At 50.1% G+C, this 18,393-nt stretch overlaps 1 protein-coding gene across 2 annotated transcripts in view; it reads left to right on the plus strand.

Annotated features, from left to right (window-relative positions):
* Nucleotides 1-18,387, plus strand: part of FBXO10 (F-box protein 10) — a 50,797-nt gene extending 32,410 nt beyond the window's left edge. For both annotated transcript variants that reach the window (XM_029920852.1, XM_029920850.1), the window contains exons 4-11: nucleotides 1,371-1,520; nucleotides 3,961-4,097; nucleotides 8,622-8,692; nucleotides 10,351-10,503; nucleotides 11,668-11,937; nucleotides 13,627-13,940; nucleotides 15,048-15,229; nucleotides 17,258-18,387. In XM_029920852.1, coding sequence (XP_029776712.1) covers nucleotides 1,371-1,520; nucleotides 3,961-4,097; nucleotides 8,622-8,692; nucleotides 10,351-10,503; nucleotides 11,668-11,937; nucleotides 13,627-13,940; nucleotides 15,048-15,229; nucleotides 17,258-17,432 — 1,452 coding nt within the window. In that variant the 3' untranslated portion in view covers nucleotides 17,433-18,387. The remainder of the gene's footprint in view (nucleotides 1-1,370; nucleotides 1,521-3,960; nucleotides 4,098-8,621; nucleotides 8,693-10,350; nucleotides 10,504-11,667; nucleotides 11,938-13,626; nucleotides 13,941-15,047; nucleotides 15,230-17,257) is intronic.
* The last annotated feature ends 6 nt before the right edge of the window (nucleotides 18,388-18,393 follow it).

Genomic DNA, 18,393 nt, shown 5'->3' on the forward strand with positions numbered 1-18,393 from the left:
TCCCTGGAGAAGTACACATACCTACTTCCAGGGCTCCTGCAATGTCGCACCGGTTCACACTTGGCCTTCAACAATGCGCTGAACCCTGTAGCTGAATTCTTACCGGTTCACGTGGCACCATGTGCAGCCGGGCAGGCAGGTGCTCCCCTCTCGTCTCCTGGGAGCTGCCTGTTTTCCTTGGATTTCAGGCTTGTTGGCCGTCCTGCAACCTCAGTTCTCAGACGGGTTCAAGAAAGGGTGTGTTTTTGTAAAGCATCTGATTCTGTTCTTGTAAGTGTGGGAGCAGTGACTGCTCTGGTTAGCGCTCTCCATCGTAAACAGCAAGAATGTTGCTACCTACCTAACCCTCCTAGATGGTTATTTCAATGTTACCTATTGTTTACTAGTAGCACACAGTTTATTCTGATGTAATATGTTTTTACTACTAATACACAATTGCTTAGAACAATACAAATATATTCTGAATCTTTAATATACCTATTTAGCATGAAAAGAAAATGTAAATGGCAGTCATCCCTTTAAATAAGCTCGATGCTGAGTTGTAGTACCTTGTTTAAAAGCTTCCTGTACCAATACTTCTAATTGTTCCCTTAAAACCCCAAACTGAGGAGCACCCCAAGATAACACTCCTGAGAAAGATTCAGAATGGACAAAAATAGCCCTTTCTCTTACAAAGTGAAAGGGAAGGTGGGGAGGTTATCCTCAGGTGCTTTCTCAAACAGGTGAATTTTTATTTTATTTTATTTTATTAAACCTTATTTTGAGAGAGAATGAGCATGAGCGGAGGAGGGAGAGAGAGAATCCCAACAGGCTCCGGGCTGTCAGTGCAGAGCCAGACAACATGAACCGTGAGATCATGACCTGAGCTAAAATCAAGAGTCGGATGCTTAACTGAGCCACCCAGGCGCCCCTCCGGCAGGTGAATTTTAGCAACAGCGCATGTGGACCTTGGTTCCATTCGTGGTTAGCTGTGCCCTTAGAACCTGGAGAGACCAGGTGTGTGTAGAGTTTGGAGACCACTAAATCCCAGCGTCTCTGAGGGTCCTTTCCATCTGGTCAGCCAGTCGTTCTGTTCAGAAGTTGTGGCCACGGGGCATGGGGCCGAGCTTCCGTCCAAGTTTTATTAACGAGCCACTGTGGTTGGTAAGGAGGCTGTAGGGCAGGGCCCAGCGGGGCACAGAGCTCCTCAGCTCCCGGGGAGCACACCAGGCAGAAAGAGGCCGACCTTGGACCCTGGCACAGCAGGGGGGAAGGAGGGGGCAGATGGTAAGGGAAGGACTCAGGTGGGTTTTTCTTAAGGGTTTTCTTTTTGTTTTTAAACCTGGGACGAGAAAACAAACGGCTTTCTCGGCTTTCTCTTTTCGGCCTAGATTGTCATGCTCAGGAATGACATTCACCGATGCAGAGCGTCAGGCATCTTCCTTCGCTTGGAGGGTGGAGGCTTGATCGCCGGCAACAACATTTACCACAACGCGGAGGCGGGCGTGGACATCCGGAAAAAGTCCAACCCACTCATACTGGTACTTTTCTCTGTCTTCGTGCTCTTTTCAGAGTGGCTCTCAGTTCTCAAGCCTTTTCTGAGATTACTTAAATAAATTTTGCCATCTTGAATTGATATTGTTCCTGTTTGCAAGTGGTTCCTGCCCTTTTCTCTGTGTGTCCTTGTGACTCTCTGTCTCCTTCTTCACATAATAGGAGTGGCTTTGAATAAGTCACCTTCCTGCAGTCTCCTTGTTAGGAAAAAAGAGGACTGGCTAGACAGGGAAATGTCACAGAGCACTTCCTCAGCCCTGATAAGTTCTGGTTGGCTTTGAGTTTGATAAGAATAAAGATATGATATCTGCCCTACAAGACACCTGGCTCAAAACTAAAACCCCACATTAGATCATTCTTCACTATAAAAAGGGCATTTAGGATATTTAGTTCTTTTTTTTTTCATGTTTATTTTTGAAAGAGAGAGAGGGAGGGAGGGAGACACAGAATCCAAAGCAGGCTCCAGGCTCTGATGAGCTGTCAGCACAGAGCCTGATGTGGAGCTCAAACCCACAAACTGTGAGATCCTGACCTGATCATGATCATGACCTGTGAGATCAAGTCTGGCACTTAACCAACTGAGCCACCCAGGTCCCCCTAGAATATTTAGTTCTGAAGATTATCTGCCTCATGAATATTGTGAAGCCATGTGAGTTTAATTTTACACCAATGGGAAAGCCACTTGAAATGGTAGGAGATAGGACCAGTGACACGAGAGACCAGCCCCTTTTTCTGCTCAGGCCTTCCTTGAGAGAGACATATGCCAGGAACTAGGGAATGTCCCAGACTTCTTATGGCCTTGAAAAAATAATATCTGCCCTTATCATAGTGCTTATCACTTTGTATATATTTACTTGTGGTTTAATCTTTACACAACCCTGTGTGATAGAATTATTACTATCCCATTTTATGGATGATGACATTGAGGCACAAAAAGACACTAAGGATGTTGCCCCAAATCATACAGTTAATGACAGAGCTGGAATTTGAAACCAGACGGTTCTGACTCAGGGTCAATGTTCTTAACCCATTATATTAGACTGCCCTTTGGGGCGCCTGGGCGGCTGAGTCAGTTGAAGGTCCCGACCTTGGCTCAGGTCGTGATCTCATGGTTTGTGAGTTTGAAACCTGTGTTGGGCTCACTACTGATGGCACAGAGCCAGCTTTGGATCCTCTGTCCAAATCCTCTCTCTCTGCCCCCACCCATGTGCGTGTTTGCTCTGTCTCTCTCTCTATCTCTCTCTCAAAAATAAAAGACCACCCTTGCCAGTGCAGAGGAATGAAAGTTCCTAACTGTATTTAAAAAGACATGCCTAGCCAGTGACCTCTTTCAACCCCTTCCTCTCACTGCATTTCTGCCATGCAGCTGGCATCTGGGGCATGGCCTTGCCTGAGGAAATTAATGCCACTGTTGCCAGAGAGACGAGAGGAGTTTGCCTTCCCAGGGACAGAGGGGACAGGTCAGTTTAGCAGTTGGGGGCCAGGGGGCGTTATGTTTCTGTCTTAGCTTCATGAAAGGGTGTGGGGATGGAAATGCCACTGCTTACGCTTCTTTCTCCGAGCTTTTCGCAGCCGTGTGAGGGACTTGTGTTAGGCAGTGGTTACCCTGGCGAGTCTGCCAAATCCTTCAGGAGAAAATTTGGAAAGTGCGTAAGAATAGAATTGCTTCCAGTGTGGAACATTTTAAAGCAAACTAGAACTTTGCTTCTGTGAAATCGTTTTGGAAGAGAAACCACTAACTTCCTGGTTTAAGTATAGGAAGGGATCTAGGCTCTAACTTAACGGAGTGAAACAATTTTATTATCATTTGTTATCTGAAAATGTCACTGTGCCAAAGCAGCTCACTGGGAAGCAGGAGAGCTAGGTTTCAGACCTGGCGCTGTCGCATACTGTATGGCCCTGTGCCACTGTCCCCATGCGTACAAAGAGACATTCAAAATAAATCTAAGGGTGTTTGTTTATAGCACATACAGCTTCTGTGATCACAGCCCCCCCAGAGCCACACCTTGCCACAGGCCTTCCCTGAATGGGAAGTGAGGAGTGAGAGCCTGGAGGTGGCCCGCTTGGGACTGCACGTGGCCAACATCATCATGTAATGGGTGCTGCCCTTCCCTGAGAACTGAGCTCCCTGGACCCTAGGCCATGTGCACAGAGGACTCTGGAGGCTCGGCCGCGCTCAGTAGCATGCCTTGTGGGTGCAGAGCAAGAGGCGGGGCGGCGAGGACTCCTCTCTTGGATTCTCACGGCTTTGTGTGTGCACCAGGCAGCAGTGTGGCCCACTCACTTTGTCATGTGCCAGGCCAGACGCTGCAATGGCACCTTCTCCACTGTGTCCCCCTGGGCCCTGTTGTGGGTCGGCAGTTGGGCACTCTGCTTCTTGCCGGTGGGTCTGAGCTGTGTTCTGTGGTGTCTCCTGTCCCCTTGCAGTGTAACCAGATCCACCACGGCCTTCGTTCTGGCATTGTCGTCCTTGGCAATGGGAAAGGCATCATCCGCAACAATCAAATCTTTTCAAATAAGGAGGCTGGCATTTATATCCTGTACCACGGCAATCCAGTCGTGAGGTAGGTGTGCTACACCCAGACCGCCCTCTACCGTCGTCCCTTCTTTCCTCTCTGATCTCTGCTTCCTACACAGTAGGTTTCCTCCATTTGAGAACATTTTTGTTTACTGAAACAACAGTATATATAGCAAAGCAAGCAGAGACAAGACTCCACCCTGATCCCACTGCAGTAACACAGGCGCTTTTGTTCACGTTCCCTCAGCAGATGTGGCTGAGCACCTCTAATAATGATAACAAAAGAGCACTGCGCTCCCCCAGAGCTCACCGTAGCGTGGAGGACACACATGACCAGACCTAACTCTAAGATAGAGGTGGCCTAAAGATTTCCACTCACCTCACAACTCTGTCCAATTGAGAGCGGCTGCCTAGTATGCTGTGTGAACATCCAGGAGCGCACCTGGCCACCGCGCATAGCGCGCCGTGGTGGACCAGCGTGCGAGCTGTAGGTGAGAAGGGCAGTGGCGTTGCTGGGAGCGTGGAGCGGCCATCCCAGCTCTCCGAGGGGCAGACTGATAAACGCTACTGAAGTGCTCTACAGGAGGCGGGGAAGGCCTCGTTACAAAGGGGCATTAGAGGTGGACTTTGAACTATGGGCAGAAGGTAGACTCTCACAGAGATGGGAGTGGGTGTTCCTAGTAAAGGCAGCAGAGCACTGCAGACTCAGGGGATGGCTGACAGTCCGCTGAGTCTTGAGAACACGTCTGACACAAGTTGTGACATTGGTATAAAATGTTTTAAAGCAGGACTGTGCCGGAAAGTCGTGGGTCCTGTGGCCACTGCGGCATGATCTCTCTCCCCATGGCCTTCCATCTCTACTGCGCAGCACAGTGGAAGGGGTGATGGGAAGAGAGCTCAGGGCCAGAGGAGCAAGCCTTTTGTGCACCCAGATGAGGAAGGTCATTTATTCTGTCTAGATAATGGGGAGTCATTCAAAGTTTTTAAACAGAAGACTCACACAGGTATGTCCTGCTTTAGGAAAATAACTGGAACCAATGCACAGCAATATATTCTGAAGTGTTTTTTCCCTTTGCTTATTCCAGATGTGCTTTTCCATGTGGTTGCATGGCCTTTATTGGTTTTGGAAAGTTTCAGAACATTCCATTGTTTTGAGATTCCCTAATTTTTGAACCGGTCCTATTACCGTTAGGCATCTATTTCTTACCGTTACAGACAGCTTACTGAAAACAGTGGTCACAGAGTTCTTTCTCCATCTTTTGCATTATTACCTTAAGAGTATATGTTTATACATATGCTGGCTATCATTTAACACACATTTAAGTGTTCACTCTCTGTGTAAGGGGACCGTGATATACAAAGTGTGTAAGAACAGTCTCTGCTCCATGGTGTTTACAGTCTCATGCTGGAGATGGACCCACAAATAGTGCTTCAGTAGGTCTTCGTGTAAGTGACAGAGTGACAGAGGAGCCAGCCACAGTTTCAGCTGAGTGAGTCGGAAGGGAACAAGTTGTGTGTTAAAGGGTAGGTAGGATTTTGTGGCTGGGTTGATGGCATTCTGGGCTCAGGGGCAGTGAAATCCAGGATGTGTCTGGGAAAAATGGTAATAAATGTGGTGTGTCTGCCACGAGATGCCCAGAAGGTTGAGTAGAGGATCAGCCTACAAAGGCAGGTTGATGCTGGAACACAGACCCTCCGATACCGAGTGTGATCTGCAGAATAATGACTCTCCAGATACATCCACTTCCCAATCCTTGGAACCTGCAAATATGTTATCTTTCATGGCAAAAGAGATATTGCAAATGTGATTAAATTAAGAACCTTAAAGTGGGGAGACCATCGTGGATTATCCAGGTAGGCCCCTTATGTAAATCGTAAAGATCCTTAGAGGGAAGCAAGAGAATCAGTCGTGAGGAGGAATTGTGACAATAGAAACAGAGGTCAGGGTGATGAGGCTGTAGGCCAGGAAGTCCAGGCGGGTGGCCTGGAGAGGCTGGAAAAGACAAGAAGTGATAACCCACGGACCTTCTGTGCCAGGAACACACGTCTGCTGCCACCTTGGTTTAGTCCTATAGGACCCCTTTTGGACTTGTGACCTCCTAATCAAGAAGGTAATAAATTTATGTTGTGTTATGGCACTAGGTATATGGTAATTTATTATAGCAGCCACACACCAAATCTGAGAAGTTTGAACTTAACCATGTGGGTGCTAGGGAACTGCTGAAGAGTTTTGAGCAAGGACTGTTACAGTCAGACTACTGTCTCAGTTTTTAAATTTTTTTTAATGTTTTTTTTTTTTTTTTTTGAGAGAGAACGAGACAGCATGAACAGGGGAGGGTCAGAGAGAGAGGGAGACAGAATCTGAAGCAGGCTCCAGGTTCAGAGCTGTCAGCACAGAGCCCGACATGGGGCTTGAACCCACAGACTGTGAGATCACTACCTGAGCAGAAGTCTGATGCTTAACCGACTGAGCCACCCAGGCACCTCTGTCTTGGTTTTTAAAACAGAATCTATTTGAGGGGCTCCTGGCTGGCTAAATCAGTGGAATGTATGACTCTTGATCTTGAGTTGTGAGTTTAAGCCCCATGCTGGGTATAGAGATTATTAAAATCTTTATTTTTTAAATGTTTATTATTTTTGAGAGAGACAGAGAACAAGCAGGGGCAGAGAAAGAGGGAAACACAGAATCGGAAGCAGGCTCCAGGTTCGGAGCTGTCAGCACAGAGCCCGACATGGGGCTCAAACCCACAGACTGCGAGATCACGACCTGAGCTGAGGTCAGACGCCTAGCTAACTGAGCCACTCAGGCGCCCCTAAAATCTTTTAAAACAAAGAACCAGAACCTCTTTGAGAGAATAGGTTGTGCTTTTTTCTTTTATGTTCTTTTGTGATGGAAGGTAGGGATCTGGGGGAGGGTACAGAATGGAATTTGAGATCCCCGAAGTAGCCTGGGCAAGGCAAACCACGGCAGGCACTCTTTTTGCCAGTGAGAGTTTTGTAACCTTTTGTGTTTCTCTTTTTGCCTTTGGCTTCACAGAAGCACAGGGTTCAAACTGCCTCATCCGCTATACACATCCTGCCATTGGTTCTTGGAACAGTGATCTCTTCCCTTTTCCTCAATGTTTTCTGATACCTCTTTTATCTTTGTTTTGCTCTCCCTCTGAACATACAGACACATACTTCTCCAAGAGGCCATGGGTCTTTTCTGGAGGTGAGGTTTGTATTAAAAACAGACCAGTCATGCATTTGCTGCTTTGGCAGAGTTCTCAGAAATAGGAATGCCCGAGCCCCGGGACTGTGTCTGACCGTGAATTCTAGAAACCCACAGTAACCCTCTGCTGACCGAATTGTACCCAGATCAAAACACTCTTCAGATCTGTCTGGGGGCAAAAATTGGAATGTCTTCAACAAATGATTTCACTTGTTCAACTCAGTTGCATAGCGTGGGTGCAGTTGATGTTTGGGTTCCCCAGCGTCAACATAATTTGCTGGGTTTTTCCCCCAAGGATGTAAACCCTTTGGACTCTGTCCTAGGAGATGGGGAAACTTAGCCAACTCTTACGCAGTAATGTTCTGTGGAATGCTGAGCCCTGTGTTAGGCTCTAAAGAGCCAGATGAATATTTGGACCTAATTCCCTCAGACACATGGTAGGAAGTAGAAGGTTGTCTCCTAAAAGAGGAGGCGGCTACTCTTCCAGAAAGAAAGGAGGTCACAGCATTCCTGTTCATAAAACTAACAAACAGCAAATGTGTGTCCTCCAGGGATAACCCAATTGTGCTAATGTCCTGATGTGACTGGCTTTGTGTTAACAGGTGGGAAACCAAGGTGCTGAGACCAGAGAGCAATGCAGGTCCTTAAACATGCTCAGGTGTCTAGTGTTGCATTCGCAAGGCCTTTCCGTGGAAGTGAGGGCTGTGTGTGTTTCTCTGAGCAGGAGCATGTCTGCCTGTGTTGTCGGTATGTGGCTCAGCCAGCCCACGAGGTTTCACATACACATTCCCTGATATTCTTAAAACCTCCGTTTTGAAAATCTGGTTTTCTTTTTTTAAGGCATGTCATTATTTTATGTTGTCATTCAGGGGATGCATGATTAAGTTAACAGAAAGTAAGATAAAGGGTAGCTGTTGGATACAAACAGGAGATTGTAGGCTCATTACAGGCAGAGACTCTGATTCAGACTTTGGGCACAAATCATGCCCAAATAAGGTTAGCACAGCCTCCTAGGAATTCTTGACACGACTGATTGTTGACTTGTCACCTGTGCACCACGATGACCTGCGTTTCAAACAGAGTTTGCATGTGAGTGGCAGTCAGGAGAGGCCACAGAAACCCGAGTATCATTGTCTTGTATGGCATAGTTACTGATTTAGTTCTGGATCAAGTTGTCTGCAAGACCACTGAAGATTTATAAATGCCTGGCTTCTAGGACTGCAGGAAATGCTTTATGCCTCTGTGGACTTGTGTAGTCTGGGGAAGGCCACAAAAGAAGGTCATCACCTTGAGCAGGCACTGGCTTTGACACAGGACAGCGGTCTCATCTTACTCTTTTCTTCTTCCCTTCCATTTTAGCGGGAACCACATTTTCAAGGGCCGTGCAGCGGGCATAGCAGTGAACGAGAATGGCAAAGGCCTCATCACAGGTAGGGGCGGGAAGTGCTTAGAGGCGTGGCCAACCAGCAACCACCAGCCGACCCAACCTCCCCAGCCTTGCCCCCTGCCCAGTCCTTCACCTCAGCAGCCTGGCCACTTCTGTCCGTGTCACTCACTGCTCCACACACACTGGCTGTGCGTGTCTCAAGGAGGGCCTAACAGGGAGGGTGTGTCCACTCTTTGCCAGGCCTGCTGCTTACAGATCTCACTGGCTGGCTCACATAACACTGTCAGAAACCGTTATGGCACACAAACTGAATCCCTCCTCTTGGCTTTTGTATGGGCTTATTCCTGCTCTGGAAACCCATCGCCATTTCCCCTCTGCCTGGCCAGCTCCTGCTCAGCCTTCAGGTCTTAGCCTAAATGTCACTTCCTCGGGGAAGCCTGCCCTGACTTCCCACTGTACACACAAACACTCACTGTACCCAGCAGGCATGCTCTGTAGGATGTCTTCCTTAATTTCTCAGGGATCTGTGTGAGGTCAGTCTCCTTTAATAGAAGGCAGTAGGTTCTCTAAGACAAGGATCACGTCTGTGTGCTGCACCCCTGTAGCCTCAGCCCAGGGCATAGCCACACCTGGGACATAGAGAGAGGTTGGTCTAGTGAATCCCTCTGGCTAAATCCTGCCTTCATTCATCAGATGTTTATGGAACACGCAATGTGTGCAGGAGCCGGGGATATAGCAGCCCTTGGGGTCCTGCTGTCAGGAACTGACATTTTAGGGGAAAACAAAAGCACATGCACACACACAGAAGAAACATACCTGTGGGTGATAAGTGCTCTAGGGATAAAATAATTATATATTATTAACTTTGATATATTTACATAAATATATATAAGTATATAATATGTAAAATGTTATATATAATGATAGAGGGACTATGTGGGTATTTAGGATTGTGTGGTCAGGGCAGACATTTCTGAGAAGGCCAGACCTGAGTGACAGGACAAAGCCTGAGAAAAGAACCAGAATTCCATGCAGGGCCACCTGTGAAAGACAGCCGGCATGCCTGGGGAGCAGGGAGATTACTGGTTGACTGGGTGTGGGGAAGGAGGGGCCGGGGGTGAGATGGGGTCACAGGTGGGAAGGGGCCAGTCACACAGGGTCTCCTGGGCCATTGCACAGGAGACGGAGAGTCTGCCCAGCTGTAGTGCTGGGGGCCTCAGTATCGCAGCACCAACTCCCCTGAATTCTGACTCTTTGGCCCACTCCCAGAGAGGTGGTAGATGAGGAGAGAAGGTGTGGTGAGTCCAGAGCTGAGGCTGAGAAGGACCAGCTTGTGCCTCACCAGGCTGGTGGGGGAATGGCTGGCTTCTGCCTCAGCCCTCCTAGAAACATCCCCCAGGACAGGCACCCCTGCCTGGCCTTGGTCCAGGGACTCTAAAGCCAGTTTATTCTTAGCCGTCGGTCCTTAAGGCCACTGAGTACAATGGATACTAGGAATGCGAGAGAGCACAAGATAGATATAAACCTTGCCCCTGAGGAAAGCAGACAGCACTCAAGCCAAATGTCAAGCAAGATTTGGAATGCTGACAGGGCAAGGCCTGGTGTCCTGGTCCAGAAGGTCCTTTCTCTCAGCTGTCCCAAGTTATCATGGCCAGTGTGGGTGGCCCTTGGGTCTTGACCCTCTCTTCTGCCTTTCCATAGAAAATGTCATCCGTGAGAATCAGTGGGGAGGTGTAGACATCCGCCGAGGAGGAGTCCCCGTCCTCAGAAGCAACCTCATCTGCTTTGGCTACTCAGATGGTGTGGTCGTGGGAGATGAAGGCAAAGGACTGATAGAAGGAAACACCATCTATGGTGAGGTGCATGTTCCTGGGGGGATGGGTCGGGTCCAACCCAGCCAGGGAGGGAGGCAGCCCGGTTCCATCTCGAGCTTGTGGGTCCTGAGAAAGTTACAGTCTTCCCCTGGGCCTCAAGGACATCCTGCAGAACAGCACTGATCTCCGGCCACAGCCACACAGCCCCTCTCAGAATACAGGAGCCTCTCGTAAATCACCTTGTAACCCATGGGACCAGTGAAGCGGAGACCTTCATCTCCATTTAAAATAGCAAAAGGCAGGAGTGGTGTAAAGACAGAGCCATTTAGTCACTGACGTGGGCATCTGACTCCTCTCGCCCCTTTCTTTGGATCTAGAGAACTGGAAATAGAATGGAGAAATAGGGTAGTCCAAAAAAAGAAACTGTTCTCACTCATGCTGTGACTTTGAGCAGAGCCTTATTCTCTGGACCATATCCCTAATAATAATCATCATCATCTTAATTTTTTTATGTTTTATTTATTTTTGAGAGAGACAGGGAGATACAGAATTGGAAGGAGGCTCCAGGCTCTGAGCTGTCAGCACAGAGCCCGATGTGGGGCTTGAACTCATGAGCCGTGGGATCATGACCTGAGCTGAAGTTGGATGCTTAACTGGCTGAGCCACCCAGGTGCCCCATAATAATCATATTATTATTTGCTAGATGCTTTATATGCATTATCACATTTAATCCTCATAACTGCCTTCTGAGATAGATATGGTTATTTACCCTATCTTAAAAACAAGGAAACTGAGACACAGAGAGGTTCAGTAACCTGCTGAAGGTCATAGACAGGAAGTGATAGGGCTGGGATTCAAACTGAGGCCACCTCCATGTCTATGTAGGAAGGCGTTGGGCCAGGTGAACTCTGAGGACCCTTTGGCACTGTTGCTTGGGCTAGTGTGCTCTGGAGCTGTGGCCTTGACAGTTCTCAGAGCACTTTTACACACTACTGAAGGGTCCTGGTTGTAAGACTGACCTGATTATTACCCTCTTGGATGAAGGCAAAGCCTCCAGCCATTACGTGACTTGTCCAAGGCCATTAGCATGTCAAGGACTCTGTCTCCCAGGCCAGAGCCATCTTTGCTTCTGCTCTTGGGGAGACACTGGGTGCTGCCTCACCCGCTGCTCGGTGTCCGTGACCAGCCCCTTTCGCCATCCCAGCTAACAAGGGCTGTGGCGTGTGGATGATGTCGTCCAGCCTGCCCCACGTCACCAGCAACCATGTCAGCTACAATGGCCTATATGGAGTGGCAGTGTTCAGTCAGAAGGAGGGCTCCCGTGAGTTCCCTGGAGGTCACGGGGCCCAGGAGAACTTCAGTGAGGACGGGGACGCCATCCTTTGGGAGACAGAACTGGAGAAGGACGATGACCCGCTGCGCCGGCCCGTCACCGTAGCGCTTGTTGAGTCTAACAGTATTAATCACAACGGAGGTGAGTGTCCCCCTGCTCCAGAGCCTTCTGTCCTCCACTGTTTTAAGGGCCCTTCTCACTTGGTTGGCTACTGCTTTCAGCCACTTACCCAGTATCGCAGACCTCTGGACCTCACCTTCCCTGAACTTCAGTCCATCTTTCCTGCCCCCCAACCTCATCTTGCTCACGCTGCTTCTCTTCCCTGAAATTCCCTTGCCCCCGTCCACACATCCCAAACAACTTTGAAGTTCAAAGCCCACTATAAATGCACCCTGTGTCCTTACCCTCTCACCCCACTGGCACTTCTTGGGGACTTGGGACAAGATATGTTTCTGTGGCTATTTTGTCAACTCTGTCAGGCTATGAACTTGAGGCAGGGAGCTGAATCTCAAGGTGTCGGTGCCCCAGCAGATCCCACACCCGGCATACACATTACTCGCCTGAGACACGTTTTCCACATCTTCACATCTAATGATGTCCATCTGCAATTGATGGCATATTGTGGTTTAATTGGCAATTTTTCTTTCTTGTACAGAGAATTAGAGTGTGCTTTAAATCCACAGGTTATCTTAAATTTGATAAAAACCTGATAGATTCTCAGTGTTTATTGCATTGGAAAAAACAGCTTACAGAGCTGCTCTAACTCCGAGGCTCCCAAACCTGAGGGATGATCAGAGCCCCTGTAGAGGCTAACGGAGGAAGTCTTGTTAAAAGGAGGCTCCTGGGCACTGGTGAGCTCTTGTCCTGGGGACAGCAGAGGACAGGGAGAGTGGGAGTCAGCAGAAGAGGAGTTCTGTCCCCTCCTAGTTCAGGGCTTTCTCCATGTGGCCATGCTGTCCAGGAGGACAGGTAGAGCCACATAAATTCACGGATACTCAATTTATATTTGCTCTTCTCCACCAGGCCAGGAGAAGCAACCCGCAGGTGGCATTGAGAGGCCGGAACTTACAGACTTCTAGTTCCCATGTGGCCCCCATTGTCACCCTCCCCACAACTTCCACCCCCCATGCCTCTTGGTCTTATGGGTCTTAAGGTGGGTGGATGTCACCACTGGGAGGCCACCTCCCCCCCCACCCCTCGCCCAGGTCCCTCTGCCATGCTGTCTCCTGACCAAGCCATGCAGCTCTAAGCCTGGTGATTTTGAGGGGCTTTTTTTCTGTAAGCACATAGCATCTCTAAGCATATACAACCCCAAACACCAATTTCTTTCCCAAGTTTCTAACAGTTTGGATACTTAATTTTTCTATTCAAAAATTGCAGAATTTCCCTTGTGAAGAAAATTTCCCAAAACGATAGGGAGGCAGATACCATCTCAGTACAGGCAGAGAAACACACAGAACAGCTGTCCAGCAGGTAGACCTGACTGGAGGCGGAATGGGCAGCCTTACGCAGGGCGTGAGCTCCCCGTCACAGACGGTAATATCATAGTAGGCCACATGGGAGAGCCGCGTGGGCAGCTGAGGCGAGGAGCCTGCCTCACCTTTCCCTGTGTAGTGAGAACCGAGTTCAGAGGGAACAGACTTTCCCTGATGCTCCCGGGTTTCTTCCTGCTCGGTTTGCCCTCCATCTTGAAAGATGCGACTCCCAAGGGCTGTTCCTAGTATTGCTGCCTCTTCCCCACCGCTCTCCCAGGGGTGCACAGTTCCACCAGGGTTTCTCCTGACTGCTGCTGTCAGGACTGACCCTGCTCCCCAACTCTTCCACCCGCAGCCTCAGGACTCTACGTCCAGAGCAGTGAGGCGCTGCACGTCCTCACCAATGTGATCCACGCTAACGGGGACAGAGGCATCACTGTAGCCCAGAGCAGCCAGCTTACCCGCGTGGCCAACAACAGCATCTCCTGCAACCGCCAGAGTGGGGTCAAGGTTGAGGCCCAGTGCAAGGTGGAGCTCCGGGGCAACGGTATCTATGACAACAGAGGCCATGGCATCATCACCAAGGGCGACAGCACTGTGGTCATCGAAAATGACATCATTGGCAACCGGGGCAGCGGGCTGCAGCTACTGCCCAGGTCCGACACGAAGGTGTGTGTGCGTGTGTGCGTGTGTACGATGCATGTGCCAGCACAGGGCTCAGCCCTAGGACAGCCTGTGCACCCGGCCCTGCAAGGGACACAATTCCTCCTGTGCAAACCCAGCCTGGGACACAGGTGGGACTTCACACAGGAACGGGGGCAATGTGACCTGAGCTCTGAAGGATGGACAGAAGAGGACCAGCAGAGAGCTAGGAGCGGGGTGTTTCCAGGGGTATCTCTGTGGTCTCCAGGTCAAGCTCAGGGCTATTTCAGCCCTCCCCTAACAGAACATCTCCCCCAGGACCTAGAATGCACTGGGTGCTTCATGAGGAGGGCGTGTGTGCACACTATTCCCTGCATATCTGCAACGCCCGCCCCTTGTCTGCCTCAGCCCCACAGCTGGGCTGTCACTTTCTTCAGGAAGCCTTCCCTAACCCCCCAGGCTGTCTGAGGTACCCTTGTCTGGGCATCAGAGGTGTTATCATCCACCCTCCTGCCTCACAGAGCACTTCACGTCTGCTCCTCTGCCTCTCTGTCTCCCCCAGAGATGAGCCCTGAGCTCTCTTTTCATGCAAAGCACTGCACTGGGTGCCAGGGTTTCAGTGTTGAGCCAAACCAACCCAGACCCCACACTTGTGAAAGTACCATCCCAATGCCTCTCTTTGGCTCTGCAGCTTCATGAGTAGTGACTCAGGCAAGGAGTAAAGAATTTCCTTGGCTCTGCGCCTGAGCACTGTGGAAGCAGAGGACGGGAGCAGGGACACTGAGCTGCTGCCTCAGTCGAGTTGCCAGTGGTTCTTGCCTCTGGTACAGCCTCCTCTTTCTGCCAGGTTCTTGCCTCTGGTACAACCTCTCTCCGCATTTGCATATTGTTGCTTCTTTTTGAAACAGCCGTCCCCTGATAAACTCCTACCGCTTACCCATCACCTCCTTCGGGAAGCCTTTCCTGGTTCTCCCACCTGATCTCAACATCCCTTCCCTGAGCTCCCATGGCTCAGTGCTGACCTACCTTAGCAATGTCTTACCCCTCAGGTTTATAACTGGTATTTCACTTACCTGGCACTCCAGCCAGTCTGGGAATCCCCAGGGTGTGACCAGCTGTGGCTGTCTCTCCCAGGTGATAAAGAACCGGATCCATTCGTTCCGGGCCTACGGCATTGCGGTGCGGGGCCGCGCCAAGGCCCTGGTGCAGGAGAACATCATCTTCCAGGGCAAGACCAGCAAGACGATCTTTCAGCAGATCTCAAACAACCGAGAATGTATCATGCAAAACAACAAGTTCTTGGTGTTCAAGAAAAAGTAAGTGCCTGGAGTCTGCCTAACCCAGTCTTCTAGAGCCACAGTGAGGCGACTAGAGAAGCCAGGCCCCGGGATGCTAGCTGCCCTTGCTCCCTGCGGTCCTGCCAGCTTCCCGCTCTGGTCAGATAAAGGCGTGTGCTTGGACTTTGAGGCAGACCAGTGCTGAGGACCTGCACTGCCTCCTTGGGAGAGAACAGGCTTTAAGAGTCAGGGGTATGTGGTTTCAGATCTCAGCTCTGCCAGCTCCTTGGGCAATACCTTGAGTCTTAGTAAAATCCAGTTAACAATGTCTGCTTTGTAACACCAATTTAAGATGCACTAAGCTCATGTGACCTAGATCTGAGGTTTTAAAAAACTGTCCATTGCTGCTGCCACCTGTTTTTAATACCTCTGCCTCTGGGTACAACTGCTTCACACTCATCTTCCCCGAACCTCCCTGTCCGTCCCCATCCCCGCTCCCTGTTTCAGTGACCTCACCCTCTGCTCTATTCTGACAGCAAAACCTCTGTGACCAATTTCTCCCTAACATCAGAGTTCAGTCAGTCATTACTAGGTCCTCTGGATTCTGCTTCGGAAATGTTCTTGTATCTGGCACCTCCTCTTCCCAACTGCCATCACCCCTGCTCACATCTCAGCACCCCCCCACCCTGACCTGTGGCCCCTGTTGCCAGGGTGCTGTTCCACTGGTGAACGGGCCGACTCTGTTCTGCTTGGTTGGTGCTTTGCTACACTGGTTACACAGGCGGTAACCACTACTACCGCTATCACTGCCTCCCTCCTGCCTCCCCCCTGCACTGGCCATAGCCCTGTCCTACGGCAGCAGCCCTATGGCCTGGCCGAGTTTCTAGATTCATCTGTCTAGATCGGCTCTGGTCATGTCACGGCCCTCGTCAGAAACCTTTGATGGATCCTCTTTTTCTATAGTAGTGATCTCCATTTCCTTTTCTAATTATACACACTCTCAGTAAAAAATATTGAGGAAACTTCGTATATGTTTTATATATTCGTAATTTATTTTTAAAAAAGGAATTCTAATCTTTTCTACCCACATCCCAGCAGATTGTATTGTGGACTCCCTAGGGACTGCTTCCTCCTGTCCCTTTGGAGACCCCAGGATACAGAGCATAGACCTGGCAGCCTGACATTACCCAGCATTCCCTGTTGCGTCCTAATTTTCCTGCCCCAGCTTGCTGTCTGCTGCCAAACTCAAATGCCGGCAATTCTCTGAACATACCTCCACACTTCTCACTCACCCCACAGTAGCCAGCCCCTCACTATCCACACCTGTGCAGTCCTACTCGTTACAGAATCATAAAAATGCACAGATGATACTGTTACTGGCATAAGCAATTTAGGATTTGGGGTAAGAGGTGGATCCTTGTAACTCAAATGACAGAAAGCCCTGACCAGAGCTTTTGCTGACCCTTCAAAATCTCCCTAAGAGCCTGGGACTGGAAACCTACCAACGCCTGTCCCCTATAGATTTGCAATTTCCAGAATGTCATTTAAGGAAATCGTACAGTAAATAGTCTTTGGAGCCTGGCTTCTCTCACTTAGCCTAACACACCTGAGATTTGTCCATGATGTCACATGTCCTTCATTCCTGTTGTTGCCAAGTGACATTCTGTTGTACAGATGTACCACGCTTGTTTATCAGTTTGTCGACTGAAGGGTACGTAGGTTCTGGTTTTAGGTGATTATGACTAAAGCTTCCATACACATGCATGTCATACTCCTGCGGGGGAAATGAAAAAGTCTCTGATCTTCTCCAAATACTTATAGAGATAGAGAAATGGAGGCTTCCTTGTCCAAGATTATGTGCATAGTTGAAGGCAGAGCTGGAACTAGAACGCAGGACTTTTGCCTCTTAGCTTCCCACACATCCCACCTCATTGTCTTGGAGGCAGAACTGACACCCAGATTTAAACACCTGCAGCCAGTGATCTTGAACGTAAGGTGAGATGGTGTGGGGCATTCAGCAAATGTTCCAGACTCTCAGATTCAGGGACTGTCGTTTTGCACCTCCAGGTCTGACACATGGCGCCTGGTGAACCCACCAGCACGGCCTCACCTTGAAAGTTCTCTCCGAGGCCCATCTGCAGCCCACAGCGGGCAGAAGGTGACGGCCATGGCGACCAGGATCAGCGCCCGCGTGGAAGGTGGTTACCACAGCAATCGCAGCGTCTTCTGCACCATTCTGTAAGGATGGGAAGCATGGCGTGGGGCGGCTGGAGGGTGCGAAGACTCCAGGAGCAGCAGCCCCATAGCGGAGCTCAGGCTCAGGCTCTGCTGGCCATTCCGTCGAGCCAAGAGGTCAAGGCAGCATCAGGATGGAAGCAGAGGCAGCTGAGGTGCTGCAGGCCTCTCTCGGTCCTCCTGCTTACTGTACCCTGGAGAAAACAGGTTGCCGGGCTTCCTGGGGACTAAGAAAAGAAACAGATTGGTGGGTTTCCTGTCACTCAAGCTCTTACAGAAGTGATGAGGAGTTGGGGGGAAATGATACTAAAGCTTTGGTCAGGTCCTTCTGTGTGAATGACAGGAAATGTTGTTTTACACACACCAAACCCAGACTCTTGTCAGAGAAGAGCAGATTTACTCCCAAAGGAGGAGGTGATTCTGGTGAGGTGGCAAGAGCTAGCTGCCCCAGAATGTCCCCCTCTCCCGGACTTCTCCCGATCCCTGCAGGGACATGGCCACATGCTCCTGGCTATCTGCAGAGGCTGGAGGAGTGGAGTTTGGTTCCCTTCGACTTGAACATGAACTGTGAGGGGGACAGGGGGCCCTCTGGAAGGGCTGCCCCTGGGATGACAAAGGACTTGCTGCAAAGAGGAAGGCTGTGTGAAGAAGGCGTCCTTTGAGTGGCCCAGGTGTCAGGCTGGGTGGGGCAGCGATGCATGAGGCCCCCTCTGCCCTCAGGGAGCTCCCAAACTCAGGAGGATGCTGGCTCAGGGCCCCGCGCACATGCCCACACCAGCCGCCCCTCCTGGGCACCAGCCTGGTGGAGATGGAGGTGCCCGGGGCCCCTGGTCTGTGTCCATGTTCTCATGGATAACTGCCTGCCTTCACTGACCCTACCACAGTTCCCCACTCTGTGCCTTGGCTCATGCTCTGTCCTCTCCCTGGCATGCCCTTGACCTCTGCACGTGTCCGCGCCCCCCCCCCCC

The sequence above is a fragment of the Suricata suricatta genome, chromosome 13 (assembly GCF_006229205.1).
Source record: "Suricata suricatta isolate VVHF042 chromosome 13, meerkat_22Aug2017_6uvM2_HiC, whole genome shotgun sequence".
In the NCBI taxonomy this organism is placed as follows: domain Eukaryota; kingdom Metazoa; phylum Chordata; class Mammalia; order Carnivora; family Herpestidae; genus Suricata; species Suricata suricatta.